The sequence below is a fragment of the Pollicipes pollicipes genome, unplaced genomic scaffold (assembly GCF_011947565.3).
Source record: "Pollicipes pollicipes isolate AB1234 unplaced genomic scaffold, Ppol_2.1 Scaffold_4295;HRSCAF=5057_pilon_pilon_pilon, whole genome shotgun sequence".
NCBI lineage: Eukaryota > Metazoa > Arthropoda > Thecostraca > Pollicipedomorpha > Pollicipedidae > Pollicipes > Pollicipes pollicipes.
In genome coordinates this window covers 33,661,658-33,682,500 of record NW_023596461.1, presented here as the reverse complement: position 1 = coordinate 33,682,500, position 20,843 = coordinate 33,661,658, and the positions used below count along the sequence as shown (strand labels likewise).

Genomic DNA, 20,843 nt, shown 5'->3' with positions numbered 1-20,843 from the left:
CGGCGTGCGACACGGATATACACTGTATTTGGGTACGCCTGGCGGCGTCACGAGGTGTCCGCCGGCTTGCGGTATTTGCACTGGTTCCAGACGCGATACATCTTGAGCTGGCGGCCCCTGTTGACCTGCAGGCGCCGGTCCACGTGGTTCTGCACCTCCTCTAGGCCGGCGCCGAGGAACAGTCCCCGCAGCTCCTCTGGCGGAGGGAAGACCGAGAGAGGACCGGTCACCAGCGCGCGACAGGGTCAGGACGGCTCTAAACTTCACTCCGCGTGAACGGCACGGCTCCGAGTCGAGGAACACGAGTCGATCCTGGACTCAGTAAACAACTGCAGCATCCGCGGCAACAGCTTACGACTTGATCTTTCACGCTATTACATACCGGGCCCGGCATTGCCATATTGACCATTATCAGGTTTGCCTCAAAAGTTCTTACCTGCTTCACGCGCTCACCTTGTGTGAAGAAGTAGACCAGGGTGCCGTCGCCGCGGGCGTACAGGTTGTCCTGCAGGCAGCGGCCTGGCTTGAAGCGCAGTTGTGCCATGTCATAGCGACCGTAGTCGCGGAGTAGGATCGTGCCTCCCGGCCGCAGGTAGCGCGCCAGCCGCCTAGCGACCAACTCGTGACTGCAGGTTATAGGCGCGGTCAATAGGTGGCAGCATGTCGCCTGATATCACCGTTCGGCCACCGCGTAGGTCAACCGTGGATCATGACTTCGTTCAATACCATCATTTTTACAAAGTGTCGATTACAGTTACCGCGGCTAGCATTTCGTACAATATACTGCAACTTTTAAGCAGACAAAATGTGGGATGCAAAGCCTCTGACAAAGCGTTCCAAACAAGGCATTCCACAAAACCGATTTTACTTCATGTCATTTCTCATATGCCGAAACCCAAGAGAAGGTACGCGCATGCAGCTTGTGATCATGACTGCCACAAGACAACTTCGAATTCATCTCCGGCGCCGATCCTTGTGCCGTCCCTACTCACTGAGACGGGTGCAACGCCGACAGCACGAAGATCAGCACGATGATGTCCAGACTGGCCTCGGGGAACGGCACTGAGGCCGCCTCATCGGTGACGTCCATCACGAACGCGTGACACCTGCCAGCAGTGCGTACAGGTCGCCTCCAGCACACGGGTTGGCGCGGACACTGCCCGCCGCCCTAGTCGCACTTGCGCGGCGTACAGACAATAGCCGCGGTCAACGTCTGACCTGTGGGTTACCCACACCAGGCGAGCGCAGCACAATCACGGAGACTGTAAGCTACCGGGAGGCGGGACCGGACGAGGCCAGTCAAACCCTGCGACCAGGGGTTCTAGCGCTCCCGCTGCTGATCACCAGTGTCGCGTTTCTGAAGACGCAGGCTGGCTTTTACTTCTGAGCATGAAGACCGTGCACGTCCGCATACAGCGGGGCAGGCCGCGCGTTCAGCCACTAGCCCGGGTCAGTGGCCACCCGCCGGTCGGCGCCACCCACCGGTCCGGGTCAGTGGCCACCCGCTGGTCGGCGTCACCCACCGGTCCGGGTCAGGGCCACCCACTGGTCCGGGTCAGGGTCACCCACCGGTCCGGGTCAGGGCCACCCACCGGTCCGGGTCAGGGCCACCCACCGGTCCGGGTCAGGGTCACCCACCGGTCCGGGTCAGGGTCACCCACTGGTCCGGGCCAGGGCCACCCACCGGTCCGGGTCAGGGCCACCCACCGGTCCGGGTCAGGGCTACCCACCGGTCCGGGTCGAATTGCGGCGCCTGCCGCACAATGCGCACGGCCGACTCGGAGAAGTCGCTGCCGTAGACGAACAGGCGGCGGTCCGCGTTGGTCTCCAGCAGCGGGAAGATGGTGTTGCCGACGCCGCAGCCCACCTCCCAGACGCGCCGCAGGGCGTCACAGCCCGGGTACGGTGCCCCCGACTTCTGGTGACGTCACAGCACGGTGTCACCGTCCGCAGCGCGTGAGCTCACCACTGGGTGAAATCCGTGAAAGGACGTGTGGTATCGTCTTGATATACTTTTCTGGTCCATGACTGGGGAAATCCGGAGCGAAGGTGGTCGCGCACGAGATCGTGGTTCCAATGCGTGGTAAAAGCCAACATCCCGTGCAGGTTTAACAGCTACAGGTAGAAAAACACGCATGGAACAGCAACATGAGAGCACGGGTGAACCATTAATCCAACCCCGCCGACCACCTCTCGTGTGTTGCAGGCCACTACAAAGATATCGCGAAGAAATAGGGGTACGAATTTTCGCATGAATCCAACGAAACGGGAGACACGGAGGCCAACTTTACCTGAGGTGCTGAGTCTTCGGAACTGTTCTTCTCGCCGAGCTCAGGGAACTCGGTAAACAGCCAATTTCGGTCCTTAAAGAACCTACCGAGACGTAGACCCAGTTCAACGTGTGCACGTGCAGGCACTTGAGATCTGGATCGTAGTGCCTCTCGCTCGTGATCCCCTTTTCCGCATTTCAACACGGCATGTCTTTAGCTGAGCACCCGCAAGGGCTTTAATGTGAACGGGCGATGCGTGATGCTATTTGCTTTTAAAACATGGATATGTTGGTACTATCATCTCGCATCATCGTCTTACAGCCTGCTGTAAGATGATAAACCAAAATTGCATCACAGTTAAGTCTGCGATGATGGAAGCTTACTGACTTGTTATCGTGCTGGTCGTAGAATGCATCCCAGAAGACATTCGGAGATTCGACCAGCTGCTGTACCTTGTCTGGTTCAGCCTTCACACTGGCATTTTCATCAATCTTTCTCTGGGCCTCTTCTTGCTGTTCTTCATCCCATTCCACATTATCCCTGTTTAAAGGCAGTTGTCAACATAAATGAAATCATGCATGACACAAGTTATACTTTCAACAAAACTGCTGATTGCTGGATGTAATTTCTATTGTGCTTACATAGTTGTGAACCCAAAGACTGTCCTGTATGTTTTTACTGTGAAAATATATGCTATGAGTTATCAAAGTTGTTGAAGGGGAAACTCAGACATCAAATGATTGTGGAGACATGCTTCTTCATATATCTGCCCACAGCACCAAACATCACAGCAAGAGCAAATGTCTGCATACCACTCACCAAGCATTATGTTTGAAGACATCATCAGCATCTTTGAGTGTCCTGTTTCCAAACTGTGGTCGCTTATCATCTGCCATCACCACTTTTGTACAGTGCAGGGATTGACTGCAACCACAATCTGGCAATATCTTCGATCTGAAAAATGGAAGCAAGGCACATAACTGCACTTGGAGCCCTCATGTGATGTGAGACAAGCAACCCAAACTCACCATCTGCACTAAACCCCAGCATTTGGACTACACTAATATTTGAACAAAAATTCAGATGTGGTTATCATTGGAAAAATGAAATCAGTACTTATGTTTGGCAACAACCAAACTTGCTGAGACATGTTAACAAATATTTCCAAACACATTAGCTAAAAGGTCACTTACTTGCAGCAGGCAAAAACCAGGTCAAGGTTGTTGGTGAATGTGACTTCTCAGGAATATTTCAAGCTGATGCAACAATGGAGAGCTATACAAAGTCATACAACTTAAGTACAGTTCATTAGGTAATTCCACAACTGAATCCAGGCTTACAATAATTCCACTGGCATGCTAGGCCTGAAAGTCAGATCAAGGACAAGCCAAAGCACTTTTATGCTGGAAATTTATGCATAAGCTTTATGAAGTAGATTTTGATGCTCATTTTTAATCCTTCAGTTACAAGAATATCAACAAATTCCTTATCTTGACCTCTAAGGTCACATAGGGCTGAAAGCCTAAAAGAATGTTAGTTATCTCATGCCTTGAGGAACATGCCACATATTGTAGTTCTTAACAGATTGTGCATTCCAATGAAAATAATGCTGAAGAGTTTGTTGGTTTTGTTCATCCAAAGTCATTTTGTCACCAACCTGATATGAACACAAGTGACCATTCTCATTACAAGAATACCTAGATTACAGCCATAAGTGTGTGTGGGGGGGGGGGGAGGTCTTAGGGGACTTCGGACCCTGACCAAGTTAAACCCTATTTGACATGAAAATCAAGACAAAGTGGCCATAAACTGAACACAAATTAGTTCAAATAGAGCCATGGTGCCCTCACTAGCAGAGCTGTGAATTTGGCATATCCAGCTCTTAGTTTTGAGATCCGGCTCATGTCAGACTGACCCCAACTGCACCTGAGTTTGTCAAATTTAACCACCCAATAGGTTTCATCCTAGTGTTAATGTCCAAAGGGGAAAACCAAATGCACTAGTGTAAATATTCAATGCTAAAAACAAATCCATGCTGTGGGGTAGGGTAAGGATGAAAGTAGGAGTAATGGTAAGAGTAGGGGAAGAGACAGGTGTAGAAAAAGAGTGCAGTAAGGCTAGGTTATGCTGAATCAAAGGCAATTGTTGATACAATTCTCAGCACAAAAAAAAATTGTCATTGCACATTGTGCATGGCATGGCCACAACAATGCCCGAGTCATGGATGCATAGTCATGCATCAAAGTTGTGAACCCAAAGCATCAGAATATTGATAATATCATTCTGTCATAATCGTGTACTGGATTTGAAAAGGGACAGTATGCTGAATCATGGATGTTAAGATAAATATCCTTTCCAATTTCACCCTACATTTTTCTTCAATTATAGATTAAAGCTGAACTTTTATTGACATTCTCACTTCTTTTGCTTGGAATCGCATACACCACCAACCACGAAACCACAAAAATTTGACAACAGCCCTAAACTTTTTCAATCAAAATTAGTGACCGCCATGCAAGCGAAACATGCTCTCACAAACCATCACATGATCTTCATCACGCTTGAATTAACATTACTAAATTCCCCTTTTGGTAGCCATGGACTCAATGGCTTGATATGTATCATCGTACCTCCACAAGGGGGCCCCGAATCGTATAATTCGGTGCAGACCAACCCCATACCGCATCCCGGGCTGACTAGAGCCCGCCAGGTAACCTGTTAAATAGCCCCGAGTTCAGCCTTAGTAAAAGTAGTGCGGCGGAAACAAGCTATTCCCGTCATATATGTCACTAAACATGGCAATAGTTTTCTCGTACATTTCTTAAATAAATTTATATTTGGAATTCTTAGGGCGGTGTCAAGTTCATATTCAATAGACAACTTGATGCAACAATGAAATTGGCGTAGTTTTCATATTTTCTGAAGCTTAAATCCTGATGTTTATGGTCAAAAGATGTCGTTTGATAAGAACTCAAAAAGTCCAGTCTGCGATCAAATGGACCGCACCAGCCTTTACAAAGGATTTTGGTAATATGGCAGGGATTTTTGTAATTCGTGTCTGGCGCAGCTGACACGGATCTTGCACAGCGAGTGGTTTTAATGAATGGGCTGTAATTGCGAGGTTAGAATATATCATGTCGTAATGGGTTTTATATTCTGAAATATTGGTATCAACTCCCTGCTTATCACCCACTTAAAATGGATAGGCCGGTGCTGGCCGTGTCGTGTTTATAGATCCTGTGTCTCACAAGAAAGTCACTTCGTTTTTTGTCGCTTCGGGAGTGTGGAATTGCAGATGAGCGATGTTTGTAATCTAAACCCAGCCTTGGCCAGCTCCACATCTTGCCACCACTGCCACATAGTGTGCTCATACACCACCAATGTTCACCAGAATGGTCATGCTTATGACTGTTTTAACTCTGACACTCTTCTAATTTTTGTAGGCATTCATACAGCAGGGGGCCAGAGATGCTTCCCAGGAGATTTAAAACTTGTGACATCCAGATAGGCATATTCTTCTGCATCTATGTGGCCTGGCATTTATTACACCTGCCAAAAGGGTCAGATTATGATCAGATATGTTGAGGACAAGATTATCTTCAAACAGTAGTGCATATGATTTCTATTGATGCTGTATCGCTGCTCCTCATGCATGCTGCCATGCTCTGGGTATTTGGCAGATCATGGATTTTCAGCAAGACCAGCAAGATGCTTCAAATGAATTATATGGCTGTGGTTTTAATGGCTTGCACCAGCTTGATAGTTCAGATGATGGATACAAAACATCATGGGTTAGAATAGCTTGTGGAGTTGACAGCAAGTCCAGTTTTGCTGTATGTTGGGACTCAGTGTATGTCTATCATACACAAGGTAAATAATATGTGACTTTTGTGTTTTGTATTGTGCAAAAATGTTATTGAGTTGTGACAATATAAGTTGAAATCAGTAAACTGTCACCATTTATCTCTTGTTCTACTACAGTTTTCCAGCCATGTAATAGCCTTGTTTTGTAGGATACTAAAGATGTGTAAATTTTTAACTGGGTATAAATGGGTACAATACTAAAAGTGTTATCACAATGTTGGTGCCATTTATTGTTTACTGGAATGCCTTTATTATGGTATTGTTTTTGTACATCATATCCATCTATCTGGAATGATCTTGATGGCAGTTGTTCATATAAAGTGGATTCCCGTCACAATTTTTAAAATCAGGACAAATCAAGAAGAATGACAGTGAAATTCCACCACCTGAAGAGTTCAAGAATGAAGATCCAGTAATGGTAAGGGGTTTTCCTTTGCAACTGTGAGCTGGGTTAAACCTATATGGCATGCAACCTGTTCACATTTGATACTTTTGATCACAATTTTTTTAGTTCATAGTGAACTATACTTTCTTTGTTCCAAGGGTGTAATTGATAGAAACAGCAGGCAGAATGAAAATTCTTTATTTTGGACTGGATTCCATTATACAGTACTGCAGTGGGGCATTCCATTATGGAATAAGTGATGTGAGTGAGAGCACCATGTCATTGGGTCTGCAAAAAAATATTCTGACAAAAGCCTGAAAAAGTGCACTACTAATGTGCAGAACAATTGATGCAAAACCCCTTAAAAATTTGCTTCAAGTTAGGCAACTCAATCCATGACACACTTTGCTATTTTCATACATTATACAGCTGACAGAGAGAGAAACCCCATGAAGTCCTCACCAGGCATGCCATGCTAAAAACTAGTAAAAAACGTGGTGCTAGCCTTGGACCCAATTGCAACTTCTGACCCCAGAGTACTTAGATAATGTGTGTGGCTGGCCTGTCATGCCTGCTCAGCCGGAATCTAGTCGCGTGCCTGCTGTTCCGCGGACCGCCACTGACGAGCAGGCGTGGTTGGCTGGAGCTGAAGAGGTGGCGAGGTGACGAGTCAGGCGCGGTGGGCTGGAGTGGGAGAGGTGACGGGTCAGGCGTGTTTGGCTGGAGTGGAAGAGGTGGCGAGGTGACGGGTCGGGCGCGGTTGGCTGGAGTGGGAGAGGTGGCGAGGTGACGGGTCAGGCGTGTTTGGCTGGAGTGGAAGAGGTGGAAATGATGGCGAGGTGACGGGTCAGACGTACGTGGCTGGAACAAAAGAGACGGGGATGTGGGACAGGCGTGCTGGGCTGGAGCGGAGGAGGTGGGGGGGGGGGGGGGGGGGGGAGGGGGGAAGGGGCAGGACAGGCGTGCTTGGCAGGTGAGTTAGGGGTGGGGAGGTAGCAGGACAAGCGCGCTTAGCTGAAGCCGAAAAGGTAGGGAGGTGGAAGGACAGGCGCACTTGGCTGGAGCGGAAGAGACGGGGACATGGCGTGAAAAGGCAGGACGATTGTGCTATCCCCGTTGGCGTTGTGTTGTCGGGGGGGGGGGGGGGGGGGGAGGGGAGACTTACACGCAGGTCACTGACCGATGATACGCTACGTACCATGGCATGTTCCGGAACATCTGATTTCCTCATTTTCGAGCCTACGTCGAGCCGCCCGTTTGTCTTTCCGCATGTCTGGAGCCAAACTTACAGCACAGACAGCTGTGCGGCTGCCGTGAAGTTTGCGCTTACGGTGGTTGCGAGCTTGTGACATAACCTGATGTAGACTCTCGTCGCTTAATGCCGGCGTCGACGTCGGCGCGCGATGGGAGGATGTGTTGTGGTATAGAGCAGGCGCAGTTCTCGTATCTGTAGCAGAAACAATGGTTGCAAGGTCTGAGCCACCGAAAACATGTCGCAAAGCTCGAACATCAATGCAAATTGTGTTCGTTAGAATGCTAGACGAATGTTAGCGTGCTCACGCGCGCGGGGCCGCCAGCTGACGCGGGCACTGGAATCTTCAAAAATGAAGTTGGACACGCTGTGGTGGTTAGGTGGTTAGAGACGGTGCTATACCGACGCCAACGACGGCAGCGTTTCGCGCAATCAGACAAGCGGAAACCGCAAGTAAATTGTGTATGTCCGATGGGCCGAGTGCGTGGAACAGCACTGCACGGGCACGGTTTCCGAGTGGTTCATTAGTTTAGTACGGCCCTTACAAATGTTGACTCGGGAACCAAGTCCGGGGATGTGGGCGCGTGAGCCACAGGGCTCGCGAGCAATGCGACTTTAACTACAAACTGGGCGATTTCGCAGGAATTAGGTTCACCTTTGCAGGTGTTCGGAGCAAATTAGATATTTGCCTTTCCCTTTTGAGGAATACTCGGACTTAGTGCGTAGTTTAACCGAGATCCGCCTCATTTTGTTGAGACACCAGCCAATGTTGCGGCGTTGCGACGGAGCTGCAGACGCCAACAACGTCGCATCCTGGCGCAGCGAAGCAGGCGGGAACCTCTTGTGTATACCGAGGGGTACGAAGCATTTGTTGTTTGGCCATCCGTGTATAATGCGCCTGGACATCTGTGTCGTGACGTTATACTGAAAGAAGTGACGTTGTATCAGTTTTCAGTATGTCATTCCCGTAAGTGAAAGTTTGAAGCAATAACGGCGAAGCGCACAAATCACAAGTTATGGAGAGAACATGTCAGCGCTGTAGATGCAGCTGTTAGTGACCGTTAAGAGGCAGCTTAGACCATTGCAGAAATCTGCACGGCACGCATGTGGGGCAGGAGCAGGAAATGCACCCGAATGGGGAGCCTTTGCGCGAGCAGGAGAAGCTGGCTCTTTAATGAGATACTTTGCTCGACTGATGACTTAAATTTAATTGAGGAAGATTTGGTTACAGAGTTCGTGATATTTGAGCGCGCTGTGCTGCCTTAAAGGCATCCGGTACATTGTAAGCACACGGCCAGTCTAAAGATGGACAGAGCCAGGAACGAAAATCCGGCGTAGGATTAAGCGTCCTCATTCCAGCAGAGCGCTCTGGAGGCTGCCATCACCACAGCGATGCCCGATGCCGGATGTACGCCCGTGCCAGGTGGTGAATGAGTCGCCGAACCCCCTGAGCCCCGATCTGTTGTGCTCATAGATGCCACCGATCCGGAAGATCGCGACTCTGGTTGTATTATGAACGCATCGTTGGCAGCTGATCTAAATTACATGTGAAGTACCACCTTTGACGCTTTTATCCACCGAAGTTACGTGATGAGCTTGGTCTCTGAGGTCGTCTCAACGTCTTTAGTTATGGACGCCACGTGGCTTAAAATGCCCGGCAGTGAGCCTGAGAGTGGCCTATCTGGCCAAGCTGATGCAATGAAGTTCGACGTCGTCCCGGCGCTGCTTCTGGAGGGCGCGAAGAGTAAAATGCTTTGTGATAACCTCCGAAAAGCCTTAACGCAGTTACAAACCGGTGTCCTTTTCACCATGCGTGTGATGAGCGAACCACCTTTCGCCGTTGTAGGGGGTTGCGGCGGATGTGTGTAGGTCAACTGAGATTTGCTATGGCACATGATGCTATCATATCAGGGGGGACGGAACTAACGTATGTGCGTGATACGTTATGTCATTCTCAGATGGCTGTAAGCCGATAAGTGGAAGACCGTGTTTTGGCAATGATACATCGCGTGAACACTTCTCTGCCTGTCTTCGCATCGTTTCATAACATTTCCTCTGTACTCTGTTCTGGTACTTAGCTGGTGTGGAAACCGAGACCGAGAAAGTACACCATAAACCGGCAGTGGACTTTCGAAGCAAGCGGGTAATTCTGAAGAGGCCGCCGATTTCGATGATGACATCAAATGCCGTTGCAGGAGCCAGATGAGGCGGCGCAATCCATTTCCCGTCAAAGACAATCGGCGCTGATGCCGGGGTTGGAAGCAGGCAGATAGTGGCAGGCAGCATGCATCTTGACTAATGGGCTTGTTTCCTGTGGACAGTGTTGGTTATAATGGGTAAAGACACTCCATGTTAGAAGGCAGCTTCTTCGTTTAACGTTGAGCACACTTTCGCGTTCTGTTAGGAGTGTAAAAATTTGCAGGAGTTTACCACTTAAAACGTTTGCCCTCAATCCCAATGGCACGAAGTTTTCGCCCTAACAACTGTTTGTGAGACAAAAAAGTGCATTCTTGACACGGCCCCTGTACAGCTTTTCGTTAAACATTGTCATCTAAGACATAACTGATGGTCATTTGTCATTCTAGGATATATTGTGACCCTTTTTTGGCTTCGTTTAAACTACCTGTCTTCCGCGATCACGTGACATTCTCGTGGATCTGTCGCTGATGTTTAATATATTTGCTGTCGACTGCTTTGTTTGGTGGCCCGAGCATGAATGTTCTCCCCCTGCAGCTCTCGGCGGCGGAGGACCGCCTGTTGGCACTGTACCGAGACGGCTCGGTGCTGCTCTTCAGCAAGAGCTGGCGCCGCCTGTGTCTGCAGTCCTCCGACCAGGAGAAGTCTGGCCGCGCCTCTCACGTGAGCGTCGGCCGACAGACGCTGGCAGCGTGCGACTCCGGTGAGGCATGCGCCAGTCATGAGGCGACACATCAGAACGAGGTGATGCACGCCAATGTTCGGTCCATTTTATATTGAACTGCTCGTAATGTATTTCATGTGATATCCAAAAGAGTAATGCCAATAAAGGAAGTATTTAGTTGATGTTAGATGTACTAGTATATCAAAGTCTGACGTGATTGATACGTTATTTCAACATAAGAACGTTAGCCCAAGTCTTACGCAGCCGAGGCCGACTCAGCAGGGCTGTCCCGTCTTCACCTCCTACACGTCCGAGTCGGGCAGTGGCTTGTACGGCTGCCGCAGATGGCCACCTGTTGAGTCTGGACGCCGTGCCCACGCCCGCCGGCGAGCACGTGGTGCTGGTCTCGTGCGGCCGCGAGCACGTGGTGCTGCTGACCCGCTCTGGGCGCGTGTACACGTACGGCTGCGGCAGGTGCGTCGGAGGACCGCGGTGGGCTCTAGGCGTGGGTACGGCCGCCAGGCCTGCTAGTGCCAAGTAAGGTATTAGTGAGCAAGATTTGCGGACGCGGCTAACACTTATGAAGCGTTGTGCCACATGGCACGCGACAATGGTCGTTTTGAGGTTGCGTTCCTGCGCCAGGTCACGGTTTGCTGTTCGCAGTTCTTTGTTGCTTGTGAGCATCCGCGTATCTCAGCGGCCACGTGTGACGTTTTTGTGTCCCGTCATGAAGTCAGAGCATGTGACGTCTTAAGCAGTGAACAGTCAAAAGCTTGCTGAACAAAATGACTGCCCCGACACGGCCAGAGTGCCGTCTCCTCCTCACCGACAGCCTGACGCGTCTCCTCAGCCGGGGACAGCTGGGCTCGGGCGGCCTGGACGCGGCCGAGACGCCGCAGCTGGTCCAAGCTCTTGACGGGCTGCCCATCCAACAGGTGGCCGCTGGCGGCTGGCACACCGCAGGTGGGTCCACGAGGCTCGCCCGGCAGCTCCGGGCGGCTTGTGGGGTCCTGGTCGGAGGTCTCCAGCCCATCGACGAACGATGGGGATTTGGCCGACGTGGTTCCGTTTTTTTGTGAGAGGGCGATTGTCATTCGCGACGTCCTTGAGGGTCTCTGTCCGTTGAGCGGCAATCGCTTTATGATAGTGCTCGGACTAGCATCTGCACACTCACCTATGCTTAGCAAGGACTCTGGTCCTGGGCCCGTCCCTGCGAAGTGCTCAGTCAGGCTGGTTTAGGAGGCAGTTTCAATGACAGCGCGCGTAAACCGCTTGGGTCCGGATATCAGCCGCAGCTGGGCTGCGGTGGTGCTGCCCTAAACACCAGGCGATAACGCACGGCTGCTGTGTTGTGACACCGCCGTGGCTCGCGCCTCAGCCGTCTCCACCTCTGGGGACGTCTACACCTGGGGCTGGAACGAGTCCAACCAGCTGGGCCTGGGCGACGACGTCAATGTGGCGCCCGAGCCGACGCTGGTAGAGGCGCTGCCTGTTGACAAAAACGTGCGCCAGGTGGCGTGCGGCACACGCCACACCCTGGCCCTACTCGGTAGGTCATGCGCACGCGCAGAACTCTCCCAGAGATGGCCTGTTGGGCACGGTATGCCCTAAGTCTGCTCGGTTGCATGTGAAATGTGTACGATGTTTTTTAGTGGAGATTAACCGCGTGATGATAGGGAATGCTTCAGTTGTTATCAGCTAGCTATTTAGTTGTCGAAACATTTTTACAATATTTTCTTTCAGCTGTGGATGGATTGTATGTGCGGCCGAGATTAACTTTCGTTTTTGTTGTTGTTGTTTTACCTGTGTCTAACCATCTGGCGTTACGTCAGCACCGAAACGCACCGAAACCATACTCAACCTGCATAGTTCCACAAGTCCACCAATTTTAATTGTAGACTGACGTTATGAGGTCTCAGCCGGCCTAAAGCCCGCGCGCAATCCGATTTCCCAGCAGTGACTCCTGCATTCCCTCGCGTGAGCCTTGACAACGGCGGCACCATCCCCGCCGGAACCGCTGCCCCAGAAGCCGCGCCCAGGCCTAATCCGTCGCACGGGTCCCGGCGGATTGGCGCGTCCGGTGGCGGCAGAGCCGGCGCGGGAGACGCCTACTCCCTGTCGCGTGTGCGGCCGACCTCCGGCCGAGCTGATGCGGCGCGCGTGCTGACAGACGACGGCGCCGTACTCGGCTGGGGCTGGAACGCCTACGGCCAGCTGGCGGGGCCGCGGCGGGCGCGGGCGGCGCCGCACCGGCTGTCGGTGCCGTCCGGCCGGGTGGTACGGCTGGCCGCCGGCGGCTGGAGCTCCGCCTTGCTGGTGGAGCCGGCGCCGCCGCCGTGAGGACGGCAGGCGCGGCGCCCGAGGTGTGCTGGAGGTCAGCCACGGTGTCGTCACCAGAGACCGTGAAGTTGGAGCGGTTTTGAGCGATTCGGCGTCGGTCTGTACTCGGCGCTGAGTTTCACATGCGGACAACGCGATGCGCCCTCTCGTGATACCGCTGTTACGCGTGAACTGTTGATGTTGCATACGGTTGTGAATATCGAAGCATTTTGTCCACACGGTGTGCTGCTACGCGGTTGTTCGCCTTATTCCGGGCAGGATACACTGACAAATGCTCGTGTTCTTTGTCTACGGCATTTGCAGGCGTATTGTCTCGAACCTTTGTCGCACAGTCGTAGGAGACTGCGCCTACATGCTCCCGGCAAAGCCGCTCGCTTCAGCTTGGAAGATACGGATGGCTTTTGTGCGACATTTATGTATTGTCATCGAATACCATGCCTCTCAGATGCACCGATCTCGCTCACACGTCAATGATCATGTCAAAATGGCACTGAATTACACAAGATGTCGCTGCCACGCTCACTTCAGTACTGCTTGGAACTATGTTGCACGCCTGACAGCCGGCGCTGGAAGCGCGGGTCATCGGACAGTCTCACTCTGCAGCTCGAGCTCACGCCGAACGTACAGTTACAGCCACGCGCCTCTAGCGCTAGGGGACGACGCTCAACACACGCACCCACGCACGTAAACATACACGGATGATGTTTCGGGGATGAACACGATGGCGCCCCGACGCCGTGCCGGGGCCGCCGTGGGCGGCGGCCATCTTTGATTTGTCACCCGACCACTCGCCGCTCGCCTCGACTCTCCTCCATCCTGTCCTCGGACCGGGCTGACACTCCAGCGGGCGTGCGGTCGATACCGCTGTGCCTGACGTCTCGCGGCCGCCGCGAGCAGCCCCCCTCCCCTCCCACCCCCGGGGCGCCGTCAGCGGCTCCGGTGGGGTCGCTCTGCCGCGACCTCGTCTGGGGTCACGCGCTTACGGCCGGGCGGGCCGGCCCTGCAGCTTCTCGAAGAGCGACGGCCGGCCGATGCGACCGGCCCGGCTGGGGCGGAAGGCCCTCGACCGCGGTCGCGGCGCGGGCTCCTCCGCCGCCGGCTCCTCCGCCGCCGGCTCCTCCGCCGCCGGCGCCGCCTCCACCACCACCGGAGACTCTCCCTGCTGCTCGTCTGAAACACGGGCGGTCGGTCACGGTCTGCAGAGGGGCGCGTGTGCTGCTGCCGCCGGCCGTACGTCCTGTGGGGTCGGGTCAAGCCCAGCACGGTCGCGCCTCGCTCGGTCAGCTGCCACCTCCGGGGGTGGAGTGAGACGCGTTCCGTGCGGCCTGTACGGGCACCCATCACCCAGTTCCATTCACCAGCCGTGACCGGCGAGCACAAGCCTCCAATAATGCCACCAACAATGCCACCTGCGGCAGTCAAACCAGAAGCAAATGTGTTCACAGTGTAGTATTCGGCCTTTTACTGTCATTACTGTAATTCGGACAGTCTGAGACTGACGGGGGGGATGCGATGGCCCAGTGTTCGAAACTCTGAGAGCTTTCACCATCGAAAGCGTCTTGTCTCAGCACGCTTCCGGTATTGCTTAGGGTTCCCGCTATAGCAAGCCATCAGAGGTGGTGAAGTCATCAAAACTGTGTGTTTTAGCCCAAGGACTGAATGGCGGTGCGTATTGCATTGGTGGACACTGTACACTTCGCCTCTGGTTTGTCTGCTGTCTAGCCCACAGCATCCACATACAAGTCGCTATTCTATGCGGATGTGAAACCAAAGCAGGCAAAGCTTATCTTATTTCACGGAGATCGAAGCCATATAACGAGTAATTAAAGCTTTGCCACCAGGCTAACAAGCCACCGAAACCAGTAATCCGGCTTCAACCAGACACTATTCACTAAACTTTATATAAGCATATTAATGTAAAAGCAGGGGTAAGTAAACCAATTACCTTCCATCGCCGCTCCAGACCCCTCCACCGCGTCCTCCAGCTGCTCTACTCTCTCACCCTCGACTACCAACAGCAGCTCCTGCTCCTCTTCGGTGACAGCGCTCTCTTCGGCGGCGCCTCCTTCGACAGCGGCCGCATCTTCAAAAGCCACGGTCTCCTCCACAGGAACCTCCTCCGCGGGGACCTCCTCGGTCGGGACTGGTTCGGTGGAGGCCGGCGGCGGCACCGTAGGCAGCAGGATGGCCTGCACTGGCGAGTCGGAGCGCGCGAGCAGTGAGGTGATGCGCCGCTCGCCGCCCGGCCGGCTGCCGCGGCGCCGCGTGCCCGGCACGAAGCCGCGCCGCCCAGTGCCCCGCTGCCGACCACCGCTGAACGGGCGCCGGAACAAGGGCGGCAGGGTAGTGGCCTCGTCGGCCGGCGCCGGGCTCTCCTCCGCGCCCGGCTCCTCGAGGGCGGGCTCGTTCTCCACCGGTGCCTCGGGGCGTTCCTGTTCGGCGGGCAGCTCCGGCGTCGGCTCGCTCTCCGCGGTCAGCTGCCGGATCTCCGTCTGCGGGGTCAGCTCGAGCTCCTCTTCGACGGGCACCTCCGCGGCCGGCGGGCGGGCGAAGAGCGGGCGCCGGCGGCGCCCGCCGCCGGGCCGACTCAGGACGCTGCGGCCGCCGATCACTGGCGGCAAACTCCTGTTGGGCAGCGATGCCTCGCCTCGCGTGCGGAACCGCAGCTGGCGGGAGCCTGGCCCCGTCAGTGACGGCCGGGCCTCATCGGCACTCTTGGTATCCTCCACGGGCTGCTCCTCGGCCGCTGCTCCTCCACGGGCTGCTCCTCCACGGGCTGCTCCTCCACGGGCTGCTCCTCCACGGGCTGCTCCTCCTCCGGCTCGTCCGCCGGTTCCTCTACTGCGGGTGGCTGCGTCCGCCCCGGTGAGGCGAGGCCGAGAAATCCACGCCTCCTGGCCCCAGGTCGCAGGCCCAGGAATGGCCGTCGTTCTCTGCCGCGCGGCCGACCCACTGGGGCCTCCTGTTGCTCCTGTTGTTCAGTGGCGCTCTCGGGCTCTGGAGATGCCCGGCGCGAGGGCAGCAAAGGTCGGCTTCTGACCCTCGGCGTCTCCTCGGGGGCCTCGTCTTCAGTGGTGACCTCGGGTTCGTCGGCAACCTCGGGCTCGCTGATGACCTCGGGGGTTTCGATCGCAGCTGGTCGCAGCGGACGACGGCCCCGGCCGCGGGGCCGGCTCACCCTGCTGGTCTCTTCCCCAGCGACTGCTGGCCTACGGACATTTATCCGGCGGCGAATGGTGGAGGCGCCCCTGGACCTCGGACGCTCAACTGGTGATTCCTCCTCGGCTATTTCCTCGGCCTCGGTAGCAACAATGCGGGCTGGCAGAAGGGGACGCCCTCTGCCCCTAGGTCTTCCGACAGGAGCTTCGTCGACGGCGACTTCTTCAGCCTCTTGGGGCTCAGGCCGAGTGGGTCGACCACGCAGAGAGGGACGACCTCTCGTCCTGATTGGCCGAACCGGTGAACTTTCCGTTTCATCAGCCACCTCAGCCACGGGTGCTTGGACGGCATTGGGGGAAATGCGCCTGCGACCGGGTCGTCCCAGTCTGCGACCGCGCCTCCCTCCCCTCAGTCTCCCACGAATGGAAGGCTCAGGAGTCGTCGGCTCTTCAGGAATGAACTCTGTGGTAATCCTCTCGTCTGCGATCGCCTCGATGGTGGTTGGTTCTTCGGCCGGCGTCTCGGCGCTCACGGTCGCGTCAGTCTCGGTGACCTCAGCGTCCTGCTCGAGTCCAGCAGCTGTCGTTGCGTCACCCTCGAAAATCCCCTCCGTGAATGAAGCGAAGTCTGCGCTGCCCTCTGTACCGCTCTCCTCGGGGATTGCGTTCTCGAGCGAGCCAATGTCCTCAATCGCCGCGTCCGTGATGACCTGCTCTTCCGCAACTTCGATGTCTGCCTCAGTGCTGACCTCGGGGATTGGAGTGGTGGTGGTGGTTGTGGTGACCTCGACAACCTCCGGTGCAGCGGCCTGTCCCCTGCGCGAGCCACCGCGACGTCGGGACGGCCGACGCCCGCGGCCGGTGATAGCGTTGCTGCCTACGACGGGGTCAGCCTGACCGCGCGAGAAGCGGGGCCGGAAGCCGCCGCGACCGCGTCTCCTCGACGGCGCCGGCTCATCCTCCACGGCGTTGGACTCCTCGGTTTCTTCCTCGCGCACCTCGGGCGCCGCTGTCGTTGCCTGGGTCCTCTTTCGAGACCTCCGCCCTGCTGAGGACGCGCGGGGTGGGGCTCTGTTCCCACGGCGGCCCAGCGCGCCTCGGCCTCGGAAACGGCGACCCCGTCCCCTCACGGGCTCTTCCACTTCGTTTTGCTCTTCCTCTTCCACCACAGACGAGGGCTCCTCAGGGACGGCCTCCTCGAGAGCCTGCTGCACCTCCTCAGCGGCCTCCTCGGCGACCTCCTCGGCGGGCGTCTCGGCCTCGGGCTCCTCCGCGGCCGGCTGCCTGGCCAAGGGCAGCGGCAGACGGCCAGGTCTCCTCAGCCCGGGTCGACCTCGCGGCCGCAGCCCCGGGCGCGCAGGACGCCCGAGGCGCCCGGGACGGCCGCGCCTGGTCGGCACCACCGTCGCTTCGGTGACGATCTCCTCCTGGGGAACCTCCTGCGGGACGTCCAGGACGGTGGCCTCGGCCGCAGGCTCGATCTCGGTTTCCGCCTTGACCTCTTCCTCGACCGGTTCTTCAGCAGCGGCTCCCGGCCGGCGCCTACGGCCGCCTCGACCGCGGAGGCCGCCCGGACGACGTCCCCTGCGCCCAGGCCCCAGGCGACCAGGCCGTCCGCGCTTCGGTGCAGGGGCGGGAGCCTCCTCGACCTCGACCTCGACCGGCGCTGCCTCCTCAGGCGCGCGCTCCGGCTGCGCCTGCGGCACCTCGTCCTCGATCTCGTTCTGCGCCTCAGCCGCGGGCTCCGGCTCGGCCGTGGGTCGCCCGCGTCGCCCGAGAGGGCCGTCCGCCGGGCCGTGGACGGCGCGGACGCGATCTCCCCGAGGGGCCACGCCTGCGTGATGGTGCCTCCGTCTCGGGCGTCTCGGCGACGGGCGCGGCCGTGGGCTCGGGCGCTTGCTCGGGCGCCTGCTCGGGCTCGGTGACCTCCTCCGGCTCCTCGACTGCGGGCCTCCTGCCGCGGCCGCGGCGACCCGCGCAGGCCGCCCAGGCGAGAGATGCTGGGGCGCGGGCGTCGGGACAGGCCTCCGGGCCTGATGCGCGGCCGACGCGCGGGAGCCGCGACCTCCTCCTCCTCCGCCGGTTCCGGCGCGGCAGCGTCCTCCGAGACCTGCTCCTCGGCGACTTCCTCCTCCACAACCTCCGGCTCCGGGGCCGGCCGGCGTCCTGGGCGCGGCGGCCGGCGAGTGCGGATCGACGGCGGCCTAGAGACGACGGGCTTGGACTCGACGTCCTGCTGGCCGCCGCGCCGGAGGCTGGCCGGCAGGCGGCGGCCCGCTCTCAGACCGCCGCGGCCGCGCGGCCGGCCCGGGCGTCGCGTCTCCTCCTCCGGCGCCTCCGTGGTGGTGGTGGTGGTCGTCGTGGTCGTCTCGGCCTCGGTGGGGAGGGGCGGCTCAGGCGTCAGCTCGATGATCTGGTCAGGAGGTCGCGGCCCGCAGCCCGGAGAAGTCGACCTTCTGGGCCTGTTCGGCCCGCGTGAACGCCTCGAAGAAGCCGGCCTCTGTTGTGGGCTCCGGCGTTAACGTCGTGGCGTCAAACAAGTCTGTCTCCAACCCGGACGCAGACCCGGTCCGTTGTTCCTCTCCGAGGAAGAGGAACTGGTCCCGCTCCGTCTGAGCCGTAGCCTCCGTCGTGGTGGTCGCCTCGTCCTCAAACGGCGCATCTTGGCCCAGTTCTCCCAAGGCGATGTCCGTAGCGAACTCGTCGGCGAACTCGGTCGTCACCGGCGTGTTGAACTCGGTCGTCACCGGCGTGTTGAACTCCGTAGTGGTCTCGTCGAACTGCGGCTCCGCCTGCGCGACCGCGGGTCCGCGCGGCGGGAAGCGCGTGCGCGGCGGCAGACGCTCTTCCGCGACGGCGATCACCTCAGCCGGCTCGGCGACCGACTGGCGTCTCGGGCCACCACGCCTACGGCCCAGCACGCGACCCTGGCGCGCGTTGCTCAGTATGACCGGATCCCTCCAGCTCCGGCAGCGTCTCGGGAGCAGGCGTGCGGAATGCGGTTACCGCGCGAGCGAACTGCGGCGTCGGCGCCGACGTCGGCGCCGGCGCGGGACGGGACCTGCCACGGGACCGTGTGGGTGTGCGTGCCGGAGCGGGCTGCTCGGCAGCGGCGACGGGGACGTGCGACCACGACCACGCCCACGGCCCACGGACCCGACCGCGTCCCCGACCCGACGGGGCCGGCGTGGTGGTGGGTGGTTGTCGTTGTCGTCGTCTCTTCCAGCTGGGCCTTCTCCTCTTCCAGCTCGAACCCAAGCTCGGGCTGGAGCTCGAGCTCGGACTCGTCGACAGGCCGACCGAGAATGTTCCCAGGACGCTCGCCTCGATGTTGTTGCGAGGCGGCGCGCGGCCGGACGGACAGAGACGGCCGGGATAGACGGGGGTCGGCTCGGGCGCGACAGGCGACCGCGAGACGCCGGGCGTATGGGGAGAGCGGGGGCCACCTCCTCTCCGCGAATGCTCACCGCCGGAATCGACTCCTCCTCTGTACTGGAAACCGTCGTGACCGGCAAGTCGTTGGAAGAGATGGAGAAGAGAGCGTCTTCCGTGCTGCTGCGAGCGGTGGATGTGACCTCGTTGTCGAAGATAGGCACAGTTGAAGCCGGCTCCTCGTCCCGACTCGAGGCAGTTGACGTGGCCTCGCGATCACGGCCTCGGACAGAGGGGAACAGGTCAGCGGGGCGGGCTGGGAACAAGTCATTGGAGCTAGCGGTGGTGGCGTCGGAACCACCAGGGAACAGACCAGTGGGATTGGTCGTGACATCTGGCTCGGCGGCCGGCAGGCCGACCGGGAACAGACTAGCCTCGCCGCTCCTGTCGACCGCTCCCCCAGGGAACAGCCTGGAGGTGTCGGAGGTCTCGGTGGCGCCGCTGTCCGCAGGAGTGGTGGACTCGGTGACGGCTCCGACCGTGGTCGTCTCAGCGGCATCCGACTCGGCCGGCAGGACAGACTGGTCGTGGGACACCTAGACGGTTTTTCACCCGCCACGGCGCTGGCCTCAACTTCCTCCTCATCAAAGTAGGGGTAGTCGTAATATTCTGAGTAGGGATAATCGTAATAGTCATCTAAAATTCCGCTGCTCGTCCCGGAGGCAGTGGTGGGCGCAGCGGTCGTGGTCGTGGTGGTGGTGGTTGTCGTGGTGGGCGCCTCGGTGGTGGTGGGCTCCTCAGTGGGGGGCGGCGGTGAAGGATAAACTGGGCCGTCCCCGCCGGCGGTTCGTGCCGCGCCCACCCGTCAGCCGACGGCCGACGCGACCCACGCTGATCCCCCCCGGCGTGCGCTCTGTCACCTCGTTGTCAATGACCTCACGCAGCGGCGGGCGCCGCGAGCGCCGCGTGGTCGGCTCCTCAGTTGTCGTGGTCGGCGCCTCCGTCGTGGTGGTGGTGGTGGTCGTCGTGGTCGTGGTCGTCGTGGGAGGCTCCGTCGCTGCCTCCGTGACCACCTCCTCGGCGAAGTTGTCTTCGAAGTCGAGCGTGTTGGCGGTGGGCTCGTCCTCGTAGTCAGTAGTAGAGGTACTCGTACTCGACGATCGTGCCGTTATCGAGCACCTTGCGCACGATGCGCGACTCGATGGGCTCCGATGAGTACGGCTCCGTTGTCTGCGCGGCGACCGCCGCCAGCAGCAGCAGCGCCACCACGCCGCCGGCCTGAAACGCACAGCCGAACGCGGGTCAGACTGGAGTCGCCGCGCCATTGCAAGATATGCTGGAT

At 57.4% G+C, this 20,843-nt stretch overlaps 3 protein-coding genes across 6 annotated transcripts in view; 1 reads left to right on the top strand and 2 right to left on the bottom strand.

The window, feature by feature from the left end:
- Positions 1-5: 5 nt before the first annotated feature.
- LOC119097028 (tRNA N(3)-methylcytidine methyltransferase METTL2-like) lies at positions 6-5,002 on the bottom strand. 4 transcript variants are annotated; one of them, XM_037220043.1, is made up of 8 exons: positions 4,901-4,997; positions 3,090-3,224; positions 2,658-2,810; positions 2,292-2,373; positions 1,731-1,918; positions 993-1,106; positions 454-626; positions 6-196 (listed from the first exon to the last, which is right to left on the bottom strand). In XM_037220043.1, exons 1-8 carry the CDS (start codon positions 4,954-4,956, stop codon positions 48-50), a joined length of 1,050 nt encoding a protein of 349 aa, XP_037075938.1. In that variant the 5' UTR covers positions 4,957-4,997; the 3' UTR covers positions 6-47. The 4 variants fall into 4 exon arrangements, with proteins under 4 accessions (XP_037075938.1, XP_037075940.1, XP_037075937.1 ...); XM_037220045.1 differs by having other exon boundaries at positions 64-626; positions 4,986-5,002; XM_037220042.1 differs by having other exon boundaries at positions 64-626.
- Positions 5,003-5,404: 402 nt separating this feature from the next.
- On the top strand, positions 5,405-13,618 carry LOC119097457 (RCC1 domain-containing protein 1). Its single transcript, XM_037220488.1, has 7 exons — positions 5,405-6,140; positions 10,505-10,670; positions 10,976-11,105; positions 11,482-11,594; positions 12,010-12,180; positions 12,802-12,872; positions 13,562-13,618. Exons 1-7 carry the CDS (start codon positions 6,123-6,125, stop codon positions 13,616-13,618), a joined length of 726 nt encoding a protein of 241 aa, XP_037076383.1. The 5' UTR covers positions 5,405-6,122.
- The window catches only part of LOC119097456 (titin-like), a 94,242-nt gene continuing 86,769 nt past the window's right edge, over positions 13,371-20,843 (bottom strand). The window contains exons 6-13 of the mRNA XM_037220487.1: positions 20,655-20,731; positions 19,875-20,002; positions 19,597-19,784; positions 18,583-19,014; positions 18,155-18,275; positions 15,754-17,945; positions 14,974-15,709; positions 13,371-14,141 (exon numbers count right to left, since the gene is read on the bottom strand). Of these exons, the coding sequence (XP_037076382.1) occupies positions 13,951-14,141; positions 14,974-15,709; positions 15,754-17,945; positions 18,155-18,275; positions 18,583-19,014; positions 19,597-19,784; positions 19,875-20,002; positions 20,655-20,731 (4,065 nt within the window). The 3' untranslated portion in view covers positions 13,371-13,950. The remainder of the gene's footprint in view (positions 14,142-14,973; positions 15,710-15,753; positions 17,946-18,154; positions 18,276-18,582; positions 19,015-19,596; positions 19,785-19,874; positions 20,003-20,654; positions 20,732-20,843) is intronic.